At 44.1% G+C, this 15736-nt stretch overlaps 2 protein-coding genes across 3 annotated transcripts; one reads left to right on the forward strand and one right to left on the reverse strand.

Annotated features, from left to right (window-relative positions):
* Positions 1–535: 535 nt before the first annotated feature.
* GTF3A (general transcription factor IIIA) lies at positions 536–5271 on the forward strand. The gene is made up of 9 exons (XM_062487614.1): positions 536–676; positions 870–970; positions 1350–1446; positions 1635–1723; positions 2615–2688; positions 3886–3969; positions 4353–4582; positions 4681–4740; positions 4999–5271. Exons 1-9 carry the CDS (start codon positions 536–538, stop codon positions 5155–5157), a joined length of 1035 nt encoding a protein of 344 aa, XP_062343598.1. The 3' UTR covers positions 5158–5271.
* MTIF3 (mitochondrial translational initiation factor 3) lies at positions 5229–10579 on the reverse strand. Of its 2 annotated transcripts, none has more exons than XM_062487617.1 (4): positions 10456–10579; positions 8138–8601; positions 6759–6904; positions 5229–5500 (listed from the first exon to the last, which is right to left on the reverse strand). In XM_062487617.1, the coding sequence occupies exons 2-4, from the start codon at positions 8598–8600 to the stop codon at positions 5288–5290; spliced, it is 822 nt and encodes a 273-aa protein (XP_062343601.1). In that variant the 5' UTR covers position 8601; positions 10456–10579; the 3' UTR covers positions 5229–5287. The 2 variants fall into 2 exon arrangements, with proteins under 2 accessions (XP_062343601.1, XP_062343599.1); XM_062487615.1 differs by having other exon boundaries at positions 8138–10325; positions 10456–10524.
* Between the last annotated feature and the right edge of the window lie 5157 nt (positions 10580–15736).

Below are 15736 nucleotides of genomic sequence, written 5' to 3' on the forward strand. Positions count from 1 at the left end.
AAGCCCTATGAGGAACTGCTGTTCAGCCATTGGTCTGGTCAGCCTGGAGGAGACTGAGGGGAGAGCTCACTGCAGCTACAGCTTCCTCGGGAGGGGAAGAGAGGGACAGGCACTGATCTCTTCTGTGTGGTGAGCAGTGACAGGACCCGAGGGAATAGCCTGAAGCTGTGTCAGGAGAGGTTTAGGTTGGATATTAGAAAAACGTTCCTCACCCAGAGGGTGGCCGGGCCCTGGAACAGGCTCCCCAGGGAAGCGGTCACAGCACCACCCTGGCAGAGCTCAAGAAGCGTTTGGGTAACGCACTCAGGCACATGGTGCGACTCTTGGGGATGTCCTGTGCAGGGCCAGGAGCTGGACTCGACGATGCCTGTGTGTCCCTTCCAAGCCAGGACAGTCAGTGACTCTGCGCGGGGCTCCCCGCTCTGCGGGTACCGCTGCGGACGGGCCCGCACCCCCCGCAGCCCCTCGGGCCCGGCCCACGGCCCCGCCTCACCGAGCACGCGCCGCCCGCCCGCTCCGTCACGTGCCCTCCGCCATGGCCGGCGCGCTGGGGGACGGCGGAGGGAGCGGCAGCGTTCTCCTCGTCCGCCCGTACATCTGCTCCTTCCCCGGCTGCGACGCCACCTTCAACAAGGCCTGGCGGCTGTCCGCCCACCTCTGCCGGCACACGGGCGAGGTGAGCCGCGCCGGCTGGGAGGGAGGGTTCTGTGTGACCGAGGCGTAGGTACCGGGAACCGGGCCGGCCGCGTCACCTCCTCGGGCGTGCCACAGCACCCGAGGGCTGCGCGCTGTGTCCGGGGCATCCCTCTGACGGCGGCCGAGCCCCCGAAGGGGTGGGTTTGCCCCTGGAACAAGCTCCTCTCTTTCAGAGGCCGTATGTTTGCGATTATGAAGGCTGCGGCAAAGGGTTCACGAGGGACTTCCACCGCGCCCGACACCTCCTCACGCACACCGGGGAAAAGCCGTTCGAGTAAGGCCCAAGTCTTTTCTTCTTAAGCTAATTATTTATTGCGTTTATTCGTAAGGAAAGGTGGTTAAAACAGGGCGGTGGTACAGGGCACGCATGCCTTTGGTGTCATGGGCACTGCAGTAACAGTGTGCACACAGGATGGCATCAAACCTTGACCCTGTTCCGTCAGGTGCTTAAAGAAACGGGCAGATCTCCCCCAAGAATACAATATTAAAAGGCTAAGTTAGCCTCTGGCTGTTAGTGTCTTCAAAGCGAACTTCTGTATTTGAGTTGTGAGTTTCAGTAATCCTTCAGTGTGTTCTTCTTGTACAGTGATTTCTGTATCGGCCTAAGGAACAAGTCACTGACAGCAGTAATAAAAAATGCAGTTAATTTGCAGGTGCACAACTGATGGGTGCAATGAGAAATTTGGAACAAAATCAAACATGAAGAAGCACATTGAGCGCAAGCATCAAAATCAGCAAAAGCAATATGTGGTGAGTAATTATTTTTGTACTGTACAGTGGAGGCTAAGCAAGCTCCTCTTTGTGTATCTGGTGAAATACATCAACTTGATATTATGTGGTATTTGTATAAGTTCAAATACCATGACTGGGATTTCAACAAGCACGTGAACTGAACTGTCATTATTTGGACTCTAATGATAACTTAATTTCCTCAATAGTGTGATGTTGAAGGCTGTAACAAGTCTTTCAAGAAGCATCAACAGCTTAAAGTTCATCAGTGTCACCACACCAATGAACCTCCCTTCAAGTACGTGGATAATTTTAATACTGAACCGTAACACGTAAACACTGTAGATGAAAATAGGTGCATTTTCTCAGCCTTTTCATTGATGTGGTAGTAAAAAAAAATCAGTTTGTAGTCAGGGCTGCAAGTATATTCCTTGTACTAGTTCTTTGCTCAGTGATCTGTTTTGCGCAAGTCTTGGTGCTCTGTAACTTCAGTATTCCATCAATTAAAAAAAACCCCACAAGACCCCCGTGCCCCCGTTTTTAGTTCATAATTTGAAATACAAGCATAAAAGCTTACACAATAGTAAAAAATGCATCTACCTTTATTTCCCAGTAAGAAGCAATGACTGGCTGACATTGATGTGAGTAGTACTTAGAAAAAGGGGAGAGACTCCCACGCTAATCTTGGAGGCTGTGCATTGCAACTCCATTTTGGGTAACACATCACTATCACTGTAGGTCTGCTAAAAGCAAAGTTCAGTCTTGTATTTCTTACAGGTGGGTCACATTTAACATGAGTGCTCATTCCACTTCAGTGAAATGCACTACTGTGGTTGGATGATGAACAAAAATGTCACTGCTCTGCTGATTCTGTACAAGCCACTTAAAACCTTCCACTTTCTGTCTTTCTTTTACGCTTCAAGAGCCTGCTGTGTAGGGATGATACAAGGCTTGACTCTTCAGCTGAAGCTCAACTTGCTGTATATTTGAAATCACACTATAGTTCTAACTCTCAAAGTCATCCAAGTCTATTAAAAAACTACTTTGGAATTTACTTTTACAAGGTAGGGGGACACACACAGATCTGTAGGCAAAGGGAAGCTTGGATTATTTTGTTCATTTTAGTTGTTTTTGACAAAAATACATAGATAGGGTGAATGAAATGAAACCACTGCTCTTTTGTACCTAGATGTAATAAAGAAGGATGTGGAAAGTGTTTCTCTACTCCAAGTCGACTAAAGCGGCATGAGAAGGTACATGAAGGTAAAACTGCTTTTTAAGTTCTGTTTCAGCAAAGGAGAAAGGACTGGATGGATGACAGATCTGAAAGTGTTTTGGGCCTAGTGATCCAGACAAGACAAGAACACCCGTTTTGAATAGTAAAGTGGGATATAACTGTGGGGCATTGCAGTGTTCAATTATGGTGTGTTTGTGGCAGTCTGAGCAGAGCTCAGGATTCCTTCAGGAGAAGTTATTTCTTCTGAGGTACTTCCTTGCAAATAATCCATCTTTTGGAGATGGGCTGACAGTTAAGGCATTAGCCTACATGTCCAGAGCTTAGGATCAGTTGCCAGTTCTGCCACAAATTTCCTATGGAGCCTTGGCAGAACCATATATATTTTTAGTTATTAATGAACCTATGTGAGAGGCCTGTAAGTGAAATCATCGTGATGTGGCCACGTACATTTGAGCCGGTTCTGCTCCCCTCCTATCCATTCTTTCACTGACAGATACCCAGCTTTCCAGTGATAGGAAAAAAATAGAACCAAAGTAAACAAACCCAACAGACTAGGAAGAGTACCCAGAACGCTGTGATTTGTACTGTGATTCCCTTTTTTTAAGACAAGGACTTGTTCCTAGGTTTTTGAGCATTCCTGTCCTGGATTTAAATAGTGTTGACTTTCTGTGGTTCCTGCCTGCTTGAGAGAATGGCAGAATCTCTTTAGAATATTACTGTAAGGTTATTATTTCTTTTTAATATGCAGGACAAATATATATAACTAATATGTATTACTAGTTATTTTCGTCTATTTGAGAGGTGTATGGTTGGGAGAAAGTAGCTTTACTGAAGCAAGGAGAGAGTTTCACACAATCGTTTAGGTCAGGAAGGATCTCTGGAGGTCATCTGGTCCAGCTTCCTGCTCAAGGCAGGGCCAGTTGGACCAGTTTGTTGAGGACTGCATCCAGTGGTGTTGAATGGTTCCAGGGCTAGGGCTTCCACAGCCTCTCTGGACAAGTGGTGTCAGTGATAGAAAGTTTCTTACTTAAAACTAGTAGGATTTTCTCTTGTTCTAAATTGTGTTGATTGTTCATTGTCTCTTATCCCATTCCTGTGCAGTATGGGAAGAGACAAGGAGTAACTGGCTTTAGTTTTCAAATGCTAGAAGTGGAGTTCCCCGCTGTAAAACAGGACTGTTTGCCAGACCTTCTGTGATTGTAAACATCTGTCCTGTCCAACAGGGTATGCGTGCAAGAAGGAAAACTGCTTATATATTGGAAAAACTTGGACAGAGCTGCTGAAGCATAATAAAGTCAGTCATACAGGTAAATCCTAAATGCTTTAGTTAACTTATGATACAAATAGGAAACCAGCTGCTTATCTGAAGAGGAGTCCTTGCTGTACTCATTTAATCAACTTGTGTGTCCCAAACTTTAACTTTATTGGTGCAGTGGCTGTCACCCCAGCTAGACCTTTGATGAAAATACTGCTCAATATACTATCTTAACTTTGTGATTCAGTTAACAAAAAATTGTTTTATGTAGGATTTCAGATGTGGATAATTCATACCGCATTATCCTCCTGAAGTGTCGAAGTTCCTTGCATTTCATGTTGATTTTAGCATTGTTCTAATAGACCACTAGGCTTTGATTCAGAGTTTCTGTAAGAAATCGTTAATTTATACTCTGCCTTTCTTTCTCCCACTTAGAGCCAATAGTCTGCAACGAATGTAACAAAACTTTTAAACGGAAGGATTACCTCAAGCAGCATCAAAAGACACATGCTGTGGAGAGGGAAGTCTGCCGCTGCCCCAGAGAAGGATGCGGAAGAACTTACACAACTTTATTTAACCTTCAAAGCCATATCCTCTCTTTTCATGAGGAGAAAAAACCCTTCTCTTGTGAATATCCAGGCTGCGGAAAAGCGTTTGCAATGAAGGTATGCATTTTTTTTAACTGTTCTTAACTGAATGCCATTATCTGAAACTATAAACTCAACTCCATTTTTTCCCTCCCAACTGCTCTTTGTAAGTGTAGCAGAGCCTAGCACGGCATGCAGTTGTACACGATCCTGAAAAGAGAAAGCTGAACTTGAAAGTAAGTTACACTCTTGGGAAAGTCTTTTCACCCCTACCCTGTCACTGCTGAGGAGAGTAAACATTACCTGTTTTAGAATGTGACTTCAAGCAGGAAACCAGGTCAAATATCTAGATAATTTGTGAGATTCTTAATATATGAAGCTCTTTTAGCTAATGCAGTCCTGGCCTGTACATTGATTTTTTTTCCCCCACCAGAACAGTAGTCTTTGCTCCACAGGTATGTTAAATTTACTAATTCTGGATCTATTTCTGTCAGGCAAAGCGTTCTCGTCCCAAGAGGAGCTTAGCCTCTCATCTCAGTGGCTACATTCCCCCTAAAACACAGCCAGGAAAGGATGAGGTTGGGATGGAAAGCAAGACGGTGGATAAGCTTGTGGAAAATGGAATACCAGCTGTTGAAATTCGGACTCTGTAGCAAGGGTTTACCTAGACAGTGTTCTTCGTGGAACGACCAATGCAAAGCTCAATAATAACTTTATCTAAAATTAATATTTTTTGGTTTTATTTTTTAAATAAATATATATTGTTTACACCACTTCAGAAAGTCACTGATGCAACTCACTCGACTTCAGATCTTCATTTTCATCTTTCTTTACTGTACTGTTTTTCTTGATTTCCATCTTCTGGTGTTCTTTCAACTCTCTGTCAGACATGTGCCTCAAAACACATGTACTCACTCCTTCTCTAGCAACTTTTGGCTTGGAAAGATAAGTGGCTTTCTCAGACACAGTCTCCAAAATTTGATCAAAAAGCATGAACTAAAAAAGAAGAGAAAAATGGAACTAAATGAATGCACAGATACAGGTAGGAAAATATTTCAAGCTGCTCTGTAATAAAATCATCTGCTTAATTTAGCTATTAGCTGAAACAAGCTAGTTGCTAGTTCTAGTTTGAGCACTTCAGCCTGTCCTTTCCTAACTGTTCTTTACTCATGAGCAAGTTTAGGCAAGTCACTAGAGGGGGATTCAGCCATTTCCTAACATTTAGGCTGTACTGCTGACTCACAATGTTTTGCTCTTTAAGGGTGTCCATGACAGTGGTCTGCATCTGACTCCTCTCCACCCTCCTCTTCCTCTAAGTTCAGATATATTATTATTTGAGGCTGTTTTCTTAAGGGGTAGTACTGTTCTAAGGTTAGCAGGACCTGGTAGGATTGAAGTGAGTGGTAACAGTGCATTCATGTAACACACTGAATTCCTAACCTCGTTATTAAATGTAAAGACGGTGTAAATCAGGATTATGTCATGAAATGCTCTGTTCCCTCCCATCATCAGTTCTTTCTGTTACCCTTTCCCTGTGAATTTAACTTCCTATAAAAAGTTTTGTTCTTTTTGGATGGAGTACTATCACACTTTTCCCCAGCAATTTAGTTGAGGAAATAATCAAGGAAACTTAATTCACTACAGACATTACAAAGAAAAAAAAGTCTTACACAGAATATCTATAAAAATCCAATTGTGTGGATGACAGTGAAATCTCCAAGGCCCTGCAGTTATACTGGGAAGTTGCCATCAGCTCCTTAACATTTTTAGAGATGTTCACTTTGCTAGTCTTGGAAAAACAATAGTTTTTCATGTAAGACTGGACAACTAATCTTAGCCAAAGTTACAGAAATGCAGCTCCCAAAGAAGAGTTTGTGAAACAATCCAGCTAAAATATAATTTTTTTTTAAAACCTCACTGTTAAAAGTTTTCAGTGGGTGAGCTGGCTAAAGCTGTAGCTAAGAAAATTTCACTAGCCCCAAATAAGGTGGTGCTGCATAGGAGCAGGAACTGCTTAGACTCTGCTGTCCAAGCTAATACTGCAGCTGGATTCTTAAGGAATGGTGTTTGAATTGTCTGGACTACTTTTCTACACCAATGTTTGAACAGGAGCAGCTTCAGGCAGGCAACCATTACGGCATGGGACCTAGATCTCCACTGAGATACTAAAATTCGTGGTAGTACCAAATATGGAAGGTCAATACAGCTGCAGCTGTTTGACACTGACTGGTCCAACTTTCAGGAGCACACTTACCATGTCTGTACTGCTACCTTTTGCTTGCCGGATGGTAACTTTAACATGGTGTCTCTTTTCAATCCACTGTGCTATCTGTTTAGTCTTGGTCTCTAAGTCGTTCTTGGCAATAGCTGAAGAAAAGGATAACTCCTTCTGAACCACCCCTGTTTAAAACAGAACTGAAACTGTATTGGCTTAATATTTGACAAACCTGTACTAGTTGCTCTCTTATCAGCTTATGGTGCTTTGTCTGCTTGACTCCCTCTTCTCGTGCTGCTTTCTCAGGGCACCCCAATATCATTGTCTCAGCATGCACCACACTCACCTGAGAGGGTGGCTGTTTGATACTTGCTGCCCTAACTAGAAGACTGAGTGCATGTTTGAGGCACACAGTGAAATCTCTTCAGGGTCAGAAGGCTTAAGATATTTTTAATTACAGTCTTGTTCATATGATCCACAATGTAGGTCTAACAAACAGGTAAGCATTGGATCTGGAATTAAAGACTTAGTGTGCAAATTCCTGTGTTCTGCATGTAGGACAGCTGAAGGTAAAAGCTTTGACATTAGACAGCTCTTCATCTCAAAGTCCATTTTATTGAATGGTGAAGTGCAATATTCAACTGGAAGTACAATGATGCCTTGTCATGTATTTGAACAACCTACAGTCTCTTCCTCCTTCAAGCGTCTCTAAAATAGTTACCATCTGAATAATACTTTTGTGGTTTCTTGAACAGAGCAACTCACTACCACAATAATGGCCCCCTCTAAAATCAGAACTCTACCCAAAGCACAGCTATCTTTGTTAGTCTGAGCATATGAGCAGATACAAGGTCACATGCCTTTTCTAAAACCTCTTTGCCAAACTCAGTTTGTTAAACTGAAGAAAAAAAAAAATCAAAAAACCAAACCCAAACTGAAAAGTGTTCAGTATTGAAAAAATCCTCTTACTCTGTACAAGAAAGGGCTCCAGACTTTGCTTTCCCAGCAGCAAATGAGAAAGAGTTTCATGACTACTGGTGACAAATGATATAATTATATTGGTGTATCTAGTCCTTACTTTGTAAAAACTGCCTGTCACTCTATGCCTTAGTAAAAGAACAGAAATTCAATAAATCTTATGGAACCAGAGCCCAGTCATATTCACTCAAAGATATTTTTTAACAAGTCAGCAGATGCCAAAATAGCAAATCCTGACAGAGCAATAGGAGGCTTCTTTGTGGAAGACTGGACTAATCCAAAATTTTATTTTCACCACTGTAAATCCTTAATAGCGTGGACTGCAGTGACATTGCTTTGGATTTACACAAATACAAGTAAGAGGATTTAATCTACTGAAGTAACTTTTAATGCAGCATTTTTCCAAGTTCTCAGTGTTGTAGTGTTTACAGTGCACATACCTGGCTTTGGACTTGATTTTTTCTTCTCTGCACGTTTAAGCTGTTCTTCGTGAATCTGCTGCCCAGTCATTAGTCTGTAAACTGGAGGTTCTACATTGTCACGAAGCAGAACCAGTTTCAGACCATGTTCATCCATAAGTCTGAGTGCATCTGCTCGATGCATGTTTCCTAAGCTCTCCCCATCCTGGTTGAGTACATGCAAAATACGGTAGGGAATTCTTCGCCCAACGCTTCCAAATGCTGTTTTCCCTTTTGGTTGTGCATGAGTTTTTTCATCTGTACAATATGGCTGAGTAAGCCCAAACACAGCTGACTTCCTAGGGTCAGGTACCACTATCCAGAATGGAGAACAGAGCCATTTCTGTGCTGATTGTGTCAGAAGAGTACCAAAGAACCTTGTTGCATATCTGTTCTCATTTCTGGTTGCTTGACATAAATGTTTCATTGTGCACAAGGCGATCATTCTGAGGAAGAAGAAAAAGCAAGTTACCCCACCAGTCAGATTCTTATAATTGTATTAGATGGACTTGACTCCAGTTCAGTAAACCCTAGTGTTTGTAACTACTCTTTTAAAATGGTACTATATGGAACAAGCATTCAAGAGTCATTTTACAGTGATTTAACCCAGAGAGAAAATCTGACAAATGAGCAAAATGTATGAGTTGATGTTACCTTCAGTATCCTAAAATCTGAGCCTGAACTACTTTAAAGAATCCAATACTTCTAGTTCCTTTCTCCTCACTTTCAAATTTAAATCTAAATAGTTACAGGCATCTATCCTGACACAGTACTCACAAAGCTATAAACATTCAAACGTGCTTCAAAAATATACCCATGCTTGAAGACTACTGAAACTCATCTTTGAGTTTTCTTCCATTGGATTTTTTTCCCATTCTTCCCCAGTTCATTAAATCCCCCTGGCAATGGCAGGGGAGATGCAGCTGACCACTATCTGCATTTTGTTCAGACTTTCAGAAATTGTTCATTTTCTAACAGCTGTAAAAAACTTTGGAAATAAAGAGCAAACTGCAAGTATTCTCTGCGGTTTTCCAATTTTATGTTTAAAAGGCAGCCATTACAGGAAAAGCCAAGGATGATGCAGGAAACCAAACGCGTGTCATACCAGAGAAGCTGGCAAGAGTGAGACTTCTTTTGCCCAGGAGGGAATGTGACTCTGCTCTGCAAATACATGCATGCATACACATATATGTACACAAATATATGACATTGTGTAAACATGCATCCATGTGCATACATACACACGGCAAAGGTGTAAACCATCAGCAAGGATAAAAAGCTATTTATAAATCTAAGCAGTGTTGGCACAGGAACAAGTAAAATGACTTGCCTGTGAATAACTTAGTCTGAAAATGGGACAGTCCGGAGCCTGGGATGGACTTCATACCTCAGCAGTAGGGACAATGTCCATGCAAACTACCTGAAGAAGGAGCCATGTGAGTTCATGACCACAGCAGTCTCATAACAGCGGTGTGTTACTGCTGGATCCAAAGCTCAAGCTAGCCACAGAGCACAGAGGTAACAGGATTTCCACAGCAGCTGGTAGTGCTACTGTCCCTTCCTGCCCTGGGCTCTGCCTCTGCCCAGTCCAGACCTCTGTGACAACAGCCCTAGGACTGAACACCCACTGCCACCCAAGTATCTTTGTGCATCATCAGTGCACCCACGTAAAAGACAACAAGTCCTTATTTTTTTTAATGGTTTCATAAACCAGCTGTGGATCATGCACTGCAAGCTTGGTCCGCAGTCTGGGCATCACTGCCCCATTACCGAATGACGTAATTAAGTTTATTTTCCGTTCAGAGGTGCCTGGCTTGCCTTTGAGGCTTGCTTTAAGGAAATGTTGATGTTGCTCTGCTAAACACATGGCGTTGTTGGTATTCTTCTCCATTCTCTGACGCTATTTAAATTAACACATCTAGCCTTACTTGTCTGAAAGAAAACAACCCTTTTTTTTTTACGGAATGGTTTTTCTTGCCGTAACACGGCAGACGCGTGTGTTCCGCGTTGTGCATTTCGGTCATCCTTGGCTGGCGAGGCCGGCTGACTTCGCTGGGTGGGAGCTCTAAGGAGCGGGCAGCTCCGGGCGTACTGGGAGCCGCGGGAGCAGCCGCGCTTCCCGTGCTGGGCGGCCCCACGGCAGCGGGGCTGCTTCCCGTGGGCGTCCCTGCTGTAAACAGGGAAGAAACAAGGGCTGTATGTAGGTGGGGACCGTACCCTGTCGTGGCCGCGTTCCCGGCTGCGCCTGCCTGTGGCGTGCCCGTGGGCGTGCCCCGTAGCTCACTGTGACCCATTCTTACCTGCCGGCCGGGCCGGGCCGAGCCGAACCGAGCCGAGCCGAACCGCCGGTCCCAGCCCGCCGAAGCCACCGTAGGACCGGCCCGAGCCGTCGGGAAGTTGCGGAACGCCCCGCCTCTCCCCTTTCCTTTTCCTCCTGCTCCTCCTCTTCCTCTTCCTGAGAGCGCGCCTCCGCCTCCTGCCCCCGCCCCGCCCCGCGCGTGCCCGTGGGCGTGAGTGCGCCTCCGCCGGTGCGCGCCCCCGCGAGCGCACGTGCCCGCGGGTGCGCGGTGAGAGCGGGGTCCCTGTGTCCCTGTGCCCGCTGCTCTGCGGGATCCCGCATTCCCGGGCCCACAGGGGTGGCGTGCCCGGTGCTGTGTGTGCGGTTGCCCGGAGCTGCTGTTGGCCGGCATGGCTGTGTGGGTGCCCGGTGTGCTTTGCTGCGCTGCTGTGCGTGTGAGGGCCGCGGCTGGGGCAGGGTCCGCGCTGCGCCCAGGGGCCCTCCCAGCGGGGCGGTTTGTTGTGCGAGCGGGGATTTTGTGTGGATGCTGAGGGCTCCGTGTGTGTGTGTGCGCGCGTGTGTTGAGGCATAGAGTCATAGAGTTTGGGTTTGGGTTGGAAAGGATTTTTAAAGCTCATCTGCTCTCATCCCTCTGCAGTAAGCAGGAGAGCTGGAGCATCTTCAGCTCGATCCGGTTGCTCAGCCGTGTGTGTCTTGACCTCGAATGTTTTTTGGTATGGGGCATCCACCACCCCTCTGGGTGACAGTGTTCCACCACCTTCCCTGTAAAAACTTCTTCCTTAGCTGTAGTGTAGATGTACCCTCTTACAGTTTAAAACCATAACCCCTTGTCGTGTCACTACAGGCCGTGCCGGGCAGTGCGTTCCCGTGTTTCTTACAGACCCCCTTAGGCACTGTGAGCTCTCACCGCAGCCCTCCCTTCTCCAGACCGAGCAGCCCCAATTCTCTCAGCCTGTCTCCATAGGAGAGGTGCTCCGGCCCCCAGAGCATCTTTGTGTCCCTCCTCTGGGCTGGCTCCGTAGCCCTGTCCCCGTCCCCAGCTGAGGCTGTGGGGATCAGCAGCCTGTGCGGCTCTGCGGCGCCCTGAGTCAGTCCGAAGGCGTCTCGGATGCTTGGACTTGTTACCTTCTTTGGTAGGAGAGGCTGTGCCTCGGGTTTGAGGCCTCCTTTGTCCAATTTGGAGACCAACCTTTGAAAGAGAAACTGAAATCCATGTGCAATGAATTTCCCCAGCTCTAAGGAACACGCTAAGGCAGCCAGCCACTGAACAGCACGGGAATTTGCTGAGGACCTCTTTCTTGAGCCCAGGGGTTCGTCTCTATCAGGGTTGCTATTTAGCCATCCAGGCAGGAGCTGAAACAACACTCAGATTGAAAGTGTGCTTGTGTTCAGAATTTAGTATAAAATTAAGCAACTGTCCTGACCTAAAAACAATCAGAACTTTTTAGTTTATATTCTTTAGGCCACATGTAAGTGACCCTTCTTTCCTCTTCCCCTCTTCTCTCCAGGAAAAAGAAATGCAATGAAAACCTGGCCTTTATATTTTGGGGTTGAAAGCTTTCTGTTCTTAACTGTGGTCTTAGAATGGTTCAGTTTCATGTGGTTGCTGGTTTTGTTTTGTCATTGTGGTACATACGTGTAAAAAAAAGGTCCGTCATTGCCTTCTTCACAGAAGACATCATGTGGTAATCGTGTGCAAACTCAGAAAACTTTACTAAATCAGTTCACAATCTGAAGTCCATTCATATCACCTTATCCTCATTAAAAGTCCTCGCCAGCAGTAATGAAATTGGAAGAATGCCAGTAACAGAATTAGCCAGGTAGATGGTGAGCTGTGTTAAGACCCTGAATGACAACTGTGGCTTCTCCTATTATATGCAAATAGAGCAGAATTTTTCCGTCCTGCTCTTTTTTTTTTTTTTTTTTTTTTTTTTTTTTTTTTTTTTTTTTTTTTTTTTTTTATTTCACTCAGGCTCTATGCCTTTAGAGCTGTAAACTCTTTGGGAGCAGGGATTGCCATCACTTTCATCAGTAGAATGCCTAAGAAAACTGCATATCAGTTTGATGCTATTGAAACATAAATTATTGAAATTCTACAGTATCCAGTTGTAGAGAGTGAAATGATCCACAATAGGAAAAGGCGAGACAAAAAAGGTTTTTGCTGCTCTTTTCATGATCTGGAAATCAAGTGTGGAATTTGAATAAGCATGAAGGGAAATTTTGGCAGAGCTGAGGCCTGAAGAGGGTTTTTTTCATCATTGGCTCTGCAGTATGCATTAGAAGAGACCTTGTCAGCAGCCCCTTTGCAGTTAGTGACTACTGCCACTCTGAGAACCATCCCCACAAGACACATAATTTTCTGCAGTGTTAGTAGCAGCAATAAAGCTAATAATCCTCTCCACTGTGATAAAAACTACCTGCATGAAGGCAACATGCTTCAAAGCATACAACTTGCATTTCTTCTCTCTTCCCGTTGTTTAATTCTGTTAAGTTCAAACCTGATGCTTGTTCTACTTTATGCCTTTCTAATTAAATACAATGTGCCAAGAAATAGTGCAGCCTTCTAATGCTGTTTGTCCTCAATTAACTTGATCTTTCTGGGGGTTCATTGTACTCTTTTCTCCTTGGTTTTTGTCTCATGTCTGTTTACACTGTAATTGTCCTGGGGCCATTTTTTTATATGCGCCTGCCACAGCAAGACTGCAGTCTTAATTATTTCAAAGACGCTATCATAAGTAGTGAAGTTAATAATAACTTTCTTCCTTCTATTTTGCCTGATGCACATCATCTTCTGCCCACCCCTGACAATACACTCTGTCATTTATTTGCTCTTTAATCCTTAAATCTTCATCTGCCTTTTTTTTTTTACATTTTTTTTTTTCATTTGACATTTCATTGCAAAGTTGTTGTTATCACTTTGTTATTTTTTTGTGCCATAGTAAGGCCTGTTCTGCTAGGCCTTGTGCCAAACCATAGACATTTCATTCGCTAGATAATTTTAAATGCAAATATATGAGAAGGGGAAAGGATGGGTGGATGGAGAGATTTCTGGTTCTTGTACATGAGCAGTGCAGTGATCTGCTAGTGTAGATGTTATTAATGTTAGTAATTATTGTGAGGCTCAAGATGCTACTGAGAAACTTTTTCCATGTTAACAATTGATCTCTGGGGGATGGTTTAAATATTCCCTGCAGATGTTGGAAACTGGTTCCAGTCCTTGTGTGCTTTGGGGTTAATTTCAAAATCAAAGAGTCACAGAATCATCCAAGTTGGAAGAGACCTTCAAGATATCTAGTTTAGCCATCAACCCAGCTCCAGCATAGTCCCCTCTTAAAATCTCCCCCCAGAGATACTCATTATGGGTACAGTGAACAGTTTGTAATGCTTAGCAGAGTGAGGATGCCCTTAGCTGGATGCCTGTGTGTTCACCTGGAGACCCAAGGCTATGGTTTACTGTCATTCAGACTTCATCACTCATTTTGTGAGAACAGGAAGCAAGCTGCTGAAGTGCCTTACACAGGCAAGGAGCTCTTACCTGCTGCTCTGGGTGGAGGACTGGTCTTTCCTTGGTCCACAGTGAATATGTTGCTGCTCCCTAAACTGGAGCTGTGCTTACGAATATCTGGTCAAAAAAATTTCAAGTACTAAGCAAGATCATCAGGAATTTATTACTGATATTTTTGGGTTTATGCAATGCCTGGGACCCTTGGAGCAGTAGCAGTGAGTGGGACAGCAGGTTTTTTCACTCTTGTTACAAGATCTGTGATTAGTCTTCTGCACACTTGTGCTTACAAAAGTACTGAGCCTCTGGAGGGCTGCTTATCCTGTGCACCTCTGTTTTCCTGTTTTTTCTTGTATTATTCCCTACTTCACAGGGTATTTCAGCAGGGAATCTTTGGGGAAGACTTGGAGGGAGTCTGTTACTCCTCCCCACTCCCCAGTCCTGCTGGCAGCTGGCATGGCCCCTTCTACCTTCCTGCTGGCTATAATCATGGCTGTGTGCTTCTGCAGACCCCTGGTTCAGGGAGGGGCTGTAGCTTCCCCTTTACACTCCTTAGTGTTCCTTTTCCCATTCGTGTTTATGAAAGGCTTTTGCACATAATTCAGATGAAAAACTCCCTTGTGTTGAGCTGAGCATTGCCATATGGCAGAGAACACGTCAGAGTAAACATGTATTTAAAGGACGCAGAAATTCTAGATGTGTAGTAGGTCCATATTTCTGGATCTGCAGTAGCTCATTTACTCCTTTCCCATCCACAGCTTTTGAAAGTTGCTTCCTACACAAACTTACCTATTTTTATTCTAGCAAGAGACAGCAAAAAATTAAAACAAACCCCAACATTTTGTTGTAGTGAGTGGTAAATGGTCACTGCCAACTGATGCCTTGCACAGAATATACAAATACAGTTGAAACAGTTTTGTTTCATTTCTGAGACCTGCCCCTATTCTGGGCATTAAAACAAATCTTTAGAAGAGGCATGCTCTGCCATTAAATTGCTTGGGTTGAATTACTGAATCCAGGCAAAGAACCAATTTTGCTCCCTGAAAAGCAAGGCTGACTGAATTTGTTAAAATGTTAATCATAGAGCAAGCCTGTGGGTCCCTGGGGCGAGATGCAATTAGAGTTAAAAGTTCACAGTATAGAAAGTTTTTTAACTGTCTAGTTTTACATCTTGACTGTAGGGAGAGGAGTTTCCACTGTACATTGAAGACATTGTTCTAAAGCCTTTGCAAGTTGTTGGGTTCAGCTGCGAAGATTTTAAAAGCTGCTTTTGTTGGCAGCCTAAGACACATCCGTGACCTTATTAAAGTGGAAGCTCTCTTCTTTTTTTCTTTTTTTTTCTTTTTTTTTTTTTTTTTGCAACAGTAAATCTACTAATTTTACAGTCAGTTGAACAGCAATAGATTAATTTGTTTAAAGTCTGCATTCACAAAGAAAATGTGAACTTCGCTGCCTTGAATACCCGAAACTACAGTGCGATATTTAAAGGGTAGAAACTATTACAACTTGCCCTAGAATGGCCCAAGCAGTTCCCTGTCACCTGCTTCTCAGCACAGGTGCTGACCTCCCCGTCTATTCTATCCCTCCTGACAGACTAGCAGCCAGGCTGGGGCTTTGTGTGCAACAGAGAGCGCTTTTGCAATGACTGGGCCAGTTTTCTTCAGCAACCACAGGAAGCAGAATAAAGAAAAGGTTAAGGGCCACCGCAAGGGTCAGAAGGGGTTAAATTTAGTTAACATCAGAGGTTATAGCTTTTAACAAGAGCATGAAGGAAACTTAT

Source organism: Cinclus cinclus, chromosome 2 (genome assembly GCF_963662255.1).
Source record: "Cinclus cinclus chromosome 2, bCinCin1.1, whole genome shotgun sequence".
NCBI lineage: Eukaryota > Metazoa > Chordata > Aves > Passeriformes > Cinclidae > Cinclus > Cinclus cinclus.